The following is a 12,206-nucleotide window of genomic DNA, read 5'->3' as shown; positions in this document are numbered from 1 at the left end:
ACATCTCTATTTTGTGGATTTAAGCTATGCTAAGTAACCAAATCCTAAAAATTCTAGATACGGAAACCGATTTTTCTGAGTGATAACGAATATCTAATTATTTGGGCTTTCTTTTGAGATATCTGTCATCAAAATATCTCAATTCATTTAGAAAATACCCAAAAGATAATTTGCAGCTCTATTTTGTACATTTCAAACTACTTTAAATAACCAAATCCTAAAAGTTTCATATACTGAAACGGATCTTTCTGTTTTAGTTGTTATTTAGCGTTAGATTGTTGTATATTTTTGTTGAACTAAAACTAGATCTAACTAATAAAGAGCGCAACGGTGTGAATAGTTTAATGTGCAAATTAAAATCCCTTCTTCGTATTAATCCGTTATATTGAGATTTTACTGTAATATTAAAACCACAACCTTTGTACTTTCTCCTATAAAACGAGAAGAGATAATGATTTTTCAATATAAAAGTAAAAATTAAAAATTGTTAATACCATAATGTAGTACACAAAAACAATTACGTTAAACAAAATAACGTGGTAAAATGCAAAGCAATTAAGGTCGTTTTTCTGGTCGTAAAAGCCGAAATTAAATGGCGTTTTTTAACAAAGCACTTGAAATACGCGAATCCATTGCGCGCATCGCTGCTTTGGCATTCATTTATTTTGGAATTTCAGCAATTTTAATTTTCTCCTAAAATATCATTACAGTTTTAACGCTACGTTAGTTTTCAATTCGTAAATTTTAATTTTTTCATTAACCACTAACGCAATTTATATTTCCATTAATGATTATCAAAGTGTCTCATCGTTTATATCACATTGATTTATTTAATTTTGATTTTAAAATGATTATGTTAAATCTTTTAATAACACCATTTAACTTTTTAATGATAGATAATTGTATAATATGTATAAGTCGTTAATAGTATGTTAGAACATAGCTTTTAGTACGATGAATTTGGATTAAATTTGCTTTAAAATACTTTTTATTTTATCACGATATCTCGATTCAATCTTTAGATACATACCTTTAAAGTTTAACACCTTTTAAAATTATCAATTTCACGCAAAGATAGTCTCAAAAAACCGTGTCAATAAGATTTCTTGGAATTAGAAAATAACTTTTTTTGAGTTGAAACTGGATTAAATTTGCATTAAAACGCCTTTCATTTCATCGCCATATCCCGATTCATTCCTGAGATACAAACATTTTAAGTTTAGCAATTTATTCTCTTAAAGCATTCTTTTCAAAAAATTATGACATCAACATTTCTTGGAATTAAAAAATGACTTTTGGCACAATCAATCTGTATTAAATTTGCTTTAAAATGCTTTTTATTTCATTATGATATCTTGATTAGTTCTTAAGATACAAACCGTTAAAATTTAATCAACATCTAAAATCATTAATATTAAGCAAAAATTAATTAAAAAAATTGTGACATCAAGATTTCTTTGAATTAGAAAACAACTTTGGGTACAATGAATCTGAATTAAATTTGCTTTAAAATGCTTTTTATTTCGTTGTGATATGTTGATTTGTTCTTGAGATATTAATTTTTAAAGTTTCACAATTTGTGTTCTAAAATTATGTATTTTACGCAATGGTAAACTCAAAATATTGTGATATCAAGATTTGTTGTATTATAAAAGTGTATTTTAGCATGTTAACTCTGGACTAAATTTGCGTCAAAATGATATCCATTTCATCACCATATCTTGATTAGTTCTTGAGATACAAACCATTAAAGTTTGACAAAATCTCTAAAATTGTCAATATTAGTTAAAGACGAATTCAAAACATTGTGACATCAAGATTTCTTGGAATTAGATAACAACCTTTGGCACGATGATTCTGTATTAAATTTGCTTTAAAAAGCTTTTTATTTCATTATTATATCTTGATTAGTTCTTAAGATACAAACCGTTAAAATTTAATCAACATCTAAAATTATCAATATTATGCAAAAATTCATTCAAAAAATTGTGACATCAAGATTTCTTTGAATTAGAAAATAACTTTTGATACAATAAATCTGTATTAAATTTGCTTTAAAATGATTTTTATCTCGTTGTTATATGTTGATTTGTTCTTGAGATATTAATTTTTAAACTTTCACAATTTGTGTTTTCAAATTATTTATTTTACGCAATGGTAAACTCAAAATATCGTCACACCAAGATTTGTTGTAACATAGAAATGTATTTTCGTATGTTAACTCTGGACTAAATTTGCGTCAAAATGATTATCATTTCATCACCATATCTTGATTAGTTCTTGAGATACAAACCATTAAAATTTGACAAAATCTCAAAAATTGTCGATATTAGGTAAAGATGAATTCAAATCATTGTGACATCAAGATTTCTTGGAATTAGACAACAACTTTTGGCACAATGAATCTGTATTAAATTTGCTTTAAAATGCTTTTTATTTCGTTGTGATATGTTGATTTGTTCTTGAGATACAAGTTTTTAAAGTTTGGTAATTTAAGCTTGCATCAAATCGAGCCATTAATAATGAATTAAAGAATATAACCATATATATGAAACTACCAAAGGATATAAAAAAAAGTATTTTCTACATTTTCGCGATGAAAAGCGGGCATAAATTGAAAGGAAGCTTTAGCAATACTACCACATTTGATAGTGCATTAATACGGTCCAGTAATTTCTCCCTTTTCAACTTGTTTAAAATCCATAAAAGTCATTTAAAGTTATTAAAAACGTGGATATTAAAATGAACGAATGTTTAAATTAATTTTTTTTATTTCTATTTGTTTTAGAATATCCTGGATAAATTTAATCCGGGAGCACGACAGATGATCAACGCTGGAAAAGCCTATTTGAAAGCTCTACATGGTGAGTTTGAAATCGTTAAAATCGCGCCACTTACGCCTTTTATTTCGCACGCTGGCAGCTCGTAAGCCGACCCTTTAGTGTTTTTATTGTATTTTTAAGCGGGGCGAAGTTTTCAGCCCCTAAAACTTTAATATCCCCGGAAAACGCGCGGGATTATGGGCGAGTTTCGACATAGTTTTAACTCGCGCGGAATTTTCCTAATAATATGGGAGAGGACGTAAAATTTACGACTTTTCATGGCGAAGGTATTTTGCAGGTGGGTAGTGAAATAGTTTGCAAAGTTTGTTCGGGAATCACCCCTCCCTTATTACATCTAACTTATTCAAGCTTAGAACGATTCGTCCGATAATATTATTTTTACGAGAAGATACATTAAGTTTCAAATTCACGTTAACTTAAAGCGGGTTTAATATTGAATTTCTAGGAAGCATTCAAAGGTGGCAAAGAATACCTAATTGTGTTCTGATCCATCATAATTGCAGCTAACGGCTCTTCGTCACGCGTCAGTCGCTAGAAGTAACGATTTCCGTTTTGTGCCAAAACTGCACCGTGACGTTTTATAACGAACTCATTTATAAGTCGGTACTTTTTTGTTCATTCTTCTGTCAACCGTTTACTTCGATAACAAACGATGAAATTGAACCAGCAGTGAGCGATGATTTATGGATGTAACTCAATCTTGCTTCAACTTATTGTAGCAATTAAAGTTTGGACGAACTAATTCTATCAAAACGTCTCTGGGTTTCTACGATTAAATTTTTGGTACGACGAGATTTCCGTTCCAAAGGTTATTATGAAAGCGCTAGGGATAGCAAAAATCGCCAGTAACTTTGCGGGAATCTGATAGCAACTTTCGCTCGGGAGACGCTCATTAGAATCGCCCTTTAAAAGGAAAGTTACTGCCTGTAGGTCCTGTTAGTTTGGCTTTGTCTACGAACTTCCACTTTTCCTAGATAATCCTTTGGAATCCCGGCGCCTTCACCACAATTTCGAGATATCCCGGCACCTCCACCAAAATTCTTTTTTCCTTTCTTTATTCATTTCTAGTTAAGTATATCTAAATCTAATTCAAGCGTTAAGATTAGCTTTAATTTTTCGAAATTATTCTCAAAGAAAATTTTAAATTTAAAATTTTCCTCCGCATATTTCCGATTAGAAGTGGAAAAACGGGTTATGTATGCGTCTCGCTTTGTATGCAGAGTTGGACACTTTTAACTTTTCCATACATTTGCATTTTTTGTCGGTTAAATTCGACTGGAATATTATTTAAAATAAACGAAAAAAAACATAATATTTTTTTCGAGGGAATTCTTAATTTTGCCTATGATAACGAGTAGTTTTACCAAATCCAATTCCTACGCGACAGTGTATTTTATACGTGAACACATAAACCCCCTCGGTGTACTGTAAAATATGTAGCGTGTTAAACTGGAACTCGTACGTTGTAGCGACATTGTCGTAAAGCGGTAGACCCCTGAAATTTACTCGTGGGGGTAAGCCGTGCCTAAATATGTCCCTGACTCGAACAACGGCTGTCCCTTGTTTAGTTTTCATTCGAAACCTCGAGGAGTTTCAAATGATCTACGACGAACGAAAGTGTAAAAATGTCGTTGGTAACCGTTGTAAATGTTTATCCTACCATCTCCTTTATTTTTCTAGACGCACAAAAAAATTTGCTACATAAATATAAAATACAAAAACATTTTCGGTTTTATCACGTCCATTTTAATTAAAGAATCGATTTTTAGAAATTAACCAACCTAATGGTATTTTTGAACTTGGTCCTTGTTTACAATTCCAATTATATTCGAAAAGTCAATTAGGCAAATTAGGTTATCGCGCCGAACTGGACGTAAGGCAATTAATTAAACTCAAAAATTGGTTAATCCTAATTTGCGTTTCATTTGATTTTTAGTTTTTTATACGATAAATTCATTTTCACAATTTAATTTTCGTTTATAAATTCTAAATACGTAATTAATTTGGTGTTGAATCAATTTATTAGTTTAATTTTAATAGAATCATGTAAGAATCTATTTTTTATTTCCAATAGTCATTAACCCAATAATGTCTTATATCTAATGAATTAAATCTTTAACGATTAAGAGAACTAAAAGCGAATAGAACGATAGAAGATTAGCGGTTTTTATGGGAGGAAGGGATTTCTCCAAGAGATACGACGATTATGTCGAAAGTTTTTGTGAACGGCTCGAGTTCTGTAGTTATTTACTGGAGAGGTAGTTGATAGCTTTCTAATTATTTATAACGATAGGGTCATCGGAATCTGTAGGAACTAAACAATTATTTTTGGTGTGTTGAAACTGAATTAAATTTACTATAAAATTGAGTTTATTCCATTGTAATATCTTAATTAGTTTTAGAGATATGATTTCTTTAAAATTGGTGATTATAACATCAAGCTGTCATAAGTGGATGTATTTAACAAATCATAACATCTAAACTTATAGGAATAAAGATATGATTTTTATCACGTTGAATTTTAATTAAATTTGCTTTAAAATGGTTTTTATGTCATGTTGATATCATAATTCGTTCCTGAGATACGAGGTTGTAAACATTTAATGAAAAAGTCATGTCACCTGGGTTTATAGAAACGAAAAAAATATTTTTGGTGTGCTAAAAGTAAATTAAATTTGCTATAAAATTGTCTTTAAATCAACTTGATATCTCAATTATTATTTGAGATACAATTTTGTAAAGTTTGTTGTTTATAAAATGAATTTGTCATAAGTTGATGTGTATTAAAAAATCTTAACATCGAAATTTATAATAATGAAGAAATTACTTTCAATTCATTAAATATTTATTAAATTAGCTTTAAAATGATTTTTAACTTATGGTGATATCATATTTCGTTCTTGAGATATGAGGTTGTAAACCGCATTTTGATCAACTTAACCTCATTGACTACAATGTTTAATTAAAAAGTCATATCACTTGGATTTGTAAGGACGAAAGAAATATTGTTGGTGTGGAAAAACTGAATTAAATTTGCTATAAAATGGCTTTTAAATCATCGTGATATCTCAATTTCTGCTTGAGATATGATTCTCTAAAGTTAGTTGTTTATAAATTGAGTTTGTTATAAGTGGATATGCAGAGGTGTATTAAAAAAATCTTAACATCGAAATTTGTAATAATGAAGAAATGACTTTCAACTCACTAAATATTTATTAAATTAGCTTTAAAATGATTTTTATCTCATGGTGATATCATAATTTGTTCTTGAGATACGAGGTTGCAAACCGCACTTTGACCAATTTAGCTTCAATGGTCACAATGTTTAATTAAAAATTCATATCACCTGGATGTATAGGAACGAAAGAAATATTTTTTGTGCGCTAAAACTAAATTAAATATGCTATAAAACGGTTTTTAAATCATCATGATATCTCCATTACTGTTTGAGATATGATTCTCTAAAGTTAGATGTTTATAAACTGAACTTGTCATAAGTGGATATGCAGAGGTCTATTAAATTAATCATAACATCGAAATGTGTAATAATGAAGAAATGACTTTTGGCTCATTAAATATTTATTAAATTAGCTTTAAAATGATTTTTATCTCATGGTGATACCATAATTCGTTCTTGAGATATGAAGTTGTAAACCACATTTTGATCAACTGAACCTCAATGACTACAATTTTTAATTAAAAACTCATATCACTTAGATTTGTAAGGGAGAAATAAATATTTTTGGTGTGTTATAACTTAATTAAATTTGCTGTAACATGGTTTTTAAATCATCGTGACATCTCAATTTCTGCTTGAGACATGATTCTCTAAAGTTAGTTGTTTATAAACTGAATTTGTCATAAGTGGATATGCAGAGGTGTATTAAAAAAATCTTAACATCGAAATTTGTAATAATGAAGAAATGACTTTCAACTCACTAAATATTTATTAAATTAGCTTTAAAATGATTTTTATCTCATGGTGATATCATAATTTGTTCTTGAGATACGAGGTTGCAAACCGCACTTTGACCAACATAGCTTCAATGGCCACAATGTTTAATTAAAAATTCATATCACCTGGATGTATAGGAACGAAAGAAATATTTTTGGTGCGCTAAAACTAAATTAAATATGCTATAAAACGGTTTTTAAATCATCATGATATCTAAATTACTGTTTGAGATATGATTCTCTAAAGTTAGTTGTTTATAAACTGAACTTGTCATAAGTGGATATGCAGAGGTCTATTAAATTAATCATAACATCGAAATGTGTAATAATGAAGAAATGACTTTTGGCTCATTAAATATTTATTAAATTAGCTTTAAAATGATTTTTATCTCATGGTGATACCATAATTCGTTCTTGAGATATGAAGTTGTAAACCGCATTTTGATCAACTTAACCTCAATGACTACAATTTTTAATTAAAAACTCATATCACTTACATTTGTAAGGGAGAAATAAATATTTTTGGTGTGTTATAACTTAATTAAATTTGCTGTAACATGGTTTTTAAATCATCGTGATATCTCAATTTCTGCTTGAGATATGATTCTCTAAAGTTAGTTGTTTATAAACTGAATTTGTCATAAGTGGATATGCAGAGGTGTATTAAAAAAATCTTAACATCGAAATTTGTAATAATGTAGAAATGACTTTCAACTCACTAAATATTTATTAAATTAGCTTTAAAATGATTTTTATCTCATGTTGATATCATAATTTGTTCTTGAGATACGAGGTTACAAACCGCACTTTGACCAATTTAGCTTCAATGGTCACAATGTTTAATTAAAAATTCATATCACCTGGATGTATAGGAACGAAAGAAATATTTTTTGTGCGCTAAAACTAAATTAAATATGCTATAAAACGGTTTTTAAATCATCATGATATCTCAATTACTGTTTGAGATATGATTCTCTAAAGTTAGATGTTTATAAACTGAATTGATATGCAGAGGTCTATTAAATTAATCATAACATCGAAATGTGTAATAATGAAGAAATGACTTTCAGCTTATTAAATATTTATTAAATTAGCTTTAAAATGATTTTTATCTCATGTTGATATCATAATTCGTTCTTGAGATATGAGGTTGTAAACCGCATTTTGATCAACTTAACCGCAATGACTACAATGTTTAATTAAAAAGTCATATCATCTTGATTTATAGAAACGAAACAAATATCTTTAAGGTGCTAAAACCAAATTAAATTTGCTATAAAACAGTATTTAAATCATCTTGATATCTCAACTACCGTTTGAGATATGGCTAAAGCACTACATTGATCGCGTCTTATCTTTAAAACACAAAATTGTAACACCTCGGCGGCAAACGATTTTGCTTACATCCTTTCCAACCAGCAAAAATATGTCTTCGCTTCCTTAATATAGTAGTTATTTGTATGACGAGGTTGCGATGTTTATCTTTAATGGTTTCAACTATAGCGCCTCTGGAGCTAGCGATTTTGGCTATAAACTTCCAGGACTAGTTTCTTCGCTGTCTTAGTATACAAATAAATCCGCGATGTTTGAATGGAAATGGTTGTTTGTGTGATAAAATCTGTTTTATATTCACCCGCTGAGATAATAAAGCTTAAGTTATAAAAATTTCTATTCAAATTTGTGAGTTAAATTATATAACAAAACCTAAGAGGATTACGATGGAGACGCAAATCAGACGAGATTGGAGGAAGTAATATTAGCGTCTCTAATTCACTTTGAGTCTCAAGATACTGGGCACTTTACGGTTCGAACAAGATCCCTAACGGACCTCAATACATCAATCACGGCCGATAAATTTCGCACCTATTGTGCTGGAGAACGGATCCCCGGCATAAATTTAAATCCACTTTGGCCGGGCAATTTCTTTGTGTAAATTCTAAGCAGAGCTTCCCCGTCCACCCTAAATATTCCCCTCTTTATACGAGGAATTTCACGTCATCGCCCTACCCGTCCAGTCTCAACCCACTCTTCGTATATATTTTATCGAAGTTTTTCATTTTCTTGTCGCCCAACTACTGAAGATTTATACGAAAATTTTAAGTAATACAAAAAAGACTTCGTTGTTTTTTATCGTATATTATTACTGTGCAAACTATTGTTCTACAAAACCATTAAAAAAGAAAACGTTGACTCATGATTCAATTAACAGAGGCTACATCATCAATTTACAAGGAAGTTCGCGTCGAGTCCAAAATCAACCCCCGCATCGCGACGTGGCGCTGTTATAGCCTAGTTTAATCCATCAGCCGAACTGTCGACCAAAATTAAATTCATCAGTCAAATTATGTCAAATGATTGTTTAATCGTGGGGAAGTGAAACGGATACACGCGCGAGCTTTGCAAAGCTCGGTGATGGTAATCCTGCTTTATGCAACCCCCCAAATTGAACCGTTGGCGTTGACCGAGGAAACCCGATACCTTTCCTATCCTTTTCCCCATTTTATTGTCTACCATCTTCTTGGCTTTAAATAACCCCTCGAAATAAGAGTGGGAAAAAGAAAATGCAACATAGCTCCAGGGCAGGATTCGGCGAAAATTGTTTCGTCGAATATTTCGCACCGTTTCTTTGTTCACACGAGCGTAATAGACGCAACACAGTTTGCATTCATTTACGTGCTTCGTCCCGGTTTTTCTCTTTTTTTTTGCTTTTATCACAGTCCTTTTTTAGAGAGACGGAGAATTGATTTGACCCCTCGGGAAACGGTTTTATTGTGCGACGACCGTGTAATCGCATCTCATTGTAAACATGTTCGAAATTCGCGAATGAAAAAGAGGAATATAAAGGCGTAGAGACGTGCTCGGACGCCACAACAACTTTGAATCGTGTTTGCTAAACGCAACCAGGGAAAACTCGATAAATATGCGAGGCTTAATTGCTGTTTAGTCTGGTGGACTGTGATAAAACAAAAACTTTATTTTTGATTCTCATATTTTCTGTACATACAGTATAACGTATTAATACGGGGAATAAAGTATCCGTTATACGAAAAATTTTTAATTTGCACTTTAAATTGCTTGAATGAATAACTTTAATACACACAAATTCGACCAGCTATCCACACCGTTGCGTTCTACTTTTAGTTCAATAAATATACACAACAATGTAGCACTGATTAACTACAACTAACGAAACTGAATTAAATTTGCAATAAAATGGTTTTTATTTCATCTTAATATCTTAATTAGTTTTAGAGATATGATTCTTTCAAAATTGATGTTTATAACATCAACTTGTCATAAGTGTATATGTAGAGATGTACTTAAAAAATCATAACATCGAAACTTATAGAAATAAAGAAATTTGCTTTAAAATGGTTTGTATCTCATGATGACATCATATTTTGTTGTTGAGATATGGGGTTGTAAATTAACTTAACCGATGTTTGATTAAAAAGTCATATCATCTGGATTTCTACGAACGAAAGAAATATTTTCTGTACGCTGAAACTAAATTAAATTTGCTATAAAACGATGTTTAAATCATCTTGATATCTCAATTACTGTTTGAGATATGATCTTTTAAAGTTAGTTGCTTATAAACTGAATTTGTCATCAATAGCCACAATGTTTAATTAAAAAGTCATATCACCTGGATTTATAGGAACGAAAGAAATATTTTTGGTGTGCTAAAAGTAAATTAAATTTAGTATAAAACTGTCTTTAAATCAACTTGATATCTCAATTATTGCTTGAGATATGATTTTGTAAAGTTTATAAACTGAATTTGTCATAAGTTGATGTGTAAACCTGTATTAAAAAAATCTTAACAGTGAAATTTATAATAATGAAGAAATGACTTTCAGCTCATTAAATATTTATTAAATTAGCTTTAAAATGATTTTTATCTCATGATAATATTATAATTCGTTCTTGAGATATGAGGTTGTAAACCACATTTTGATCAACTTAACCTCAATGTTTACAATGTTTAACTAAAAAGTCATATCACTTGGATTTGTAAGGGCGAAAGCAATATTTTTGGTGGTTCAAAACTGAATTAAATTTGCTATAAAATGGCTTTTAAATCATCTTGATATCTCAATTGCTGTTTGAGATATGATTCTCTAAAGTTAGTCGTTTATAAACTGAACTTGTCATAAGTGGATATGCAGAGGTGTATTAAAAAAATGTTATCAGCGAAATTTGTAATAATGAAGAAATAATTTTCAACTCATTAAATATTTATTAAATTTGCCTTAAAATGATTTTTATCTCATGATAATATCATAATTCGTTCTTAAGATACGAGGTTATAAACCGCATTTTGATCAACTTAACCTCAATGACTACAATTTTTAATTAAAAGCTCATATCACTTGGATTTGTAAGGGCGAAATAAATATTTTTGGTGTGCTAAAAGTAAATTAAATTTGCTATAAAACTGTCTTTAAATCAACTTGATATCTCAATTATTGCTTAAGATACGATTTTGTAAAGTTTATAAATTGAATTTGTTATAAGTTGATGTGTAGACCTGTATGTAAAAAAGTCTTAACAGCGAAATTTATAATAATGAAGAAATGACTTTCAGCTCATTAAATATTTATTAAATTAGGTATAAAATGATTTTTATCTCATGGTGGTATTATAATTCGTTCTTGAGATATGAGGTTGTAAACCGCATTTTGATCAATTGAACCTCAATGTCTACATAGTTTAACTAAAAAGTTATATCACTTGGATTTTTAAGGGCGAAAGCGATATTTTTGGTGGTTCAAAACTGAATTAAATTTGCTATAAAACGGCTTTTAAATCATCTTGATATCTCAATTACTGTTTGAGATATGATTCTCTAAAGTTAGTTGTTTATAAACTGAACTCGTCAAAAGCGGATATGCAGAGGTGTATTAAAAAAATCTTATCAGCGAAATTTGTAATAATGAAGAAATAATTTTCAACTCATTAAATATTTATTAAATTTGCCTTAAAATGATTTTTATCTCATGATAATATCATAATTCGTTCTTAAGATACGAGGTTATAAACCGCATTTTGATTAAATTGACCTCAATAGCCACAATGTTTAATTAAAAAGTCATATCACCTGCATTTATAGGAACGAAAGAAATATTTTTGGTGTGCTAAGAGTAAACTAAATTTATTATAAAACTATCTTTAAATCAACTTGATATCTCAATTATTGCTTAAGATACGATTTTGTAATGTTTATAAATTGAATTTGTTATAAGTTGATGTGTAGACCTGTATGTAAAAAAATCTTAACAGCGAAATTTATAATAATGAAGAAATGACTTTCAGCTCATTAAATATTTATTAAATTAGCTTTAAAATGATTTTTGTCTCATGGTGATATTAGAATTCGTTCTTGAGATATGAGGTTGTAAACCG

The 12,206-nt window shown here is 29.6% G+C and overlaps 1 protein-coding gene across 3 annotated transcripts in view; it reads left to right on the top strand.

The window, feature by feature from the left end:
• The window catches only part of LOC111429326 (Insulin receptor substrate 53 kDa), a 122,754-nt gene that overhangs the window by 74,774 nt on the left and 35,774 nt on the right, over window positions 1-12,206 (top strand). For all 3 annotated transcript variants that reach the window (XM_023065205.2, XM_023065204.2, XM_071201295.1), the window contains exon 3: window positions 2,789-2,864. In XM_023065205.2, coding sequence (XP_022920973.1) covers window positions 2,789-2,864 — 76 coding nt within the window. The remainder of the gene's footprint in view (window positions 1-2,788; window positions 2,865-12,206) is intronic.

Source organism: Onthophagus taurus, chromosome 1 (assembly GCF_036711975.1).
Source record: "Onthophagus taurus isolate NC chromosome 1, IU_Otau_3.0, whole genome shotgun sequence".
In the NCBI taxonomy this organism is placed as follows: domain Eukaryota; kingdom Metazoa; phylum Arthropoda; class Insecta; order Coleoptera; family Scarabaeidae; genus Onthophagus; species Onthophagus taurus.
Note: the sequence above shows the minus strand (reverse complement) of the source record. Positions and strands in the feature narration are given on the sequence as shown.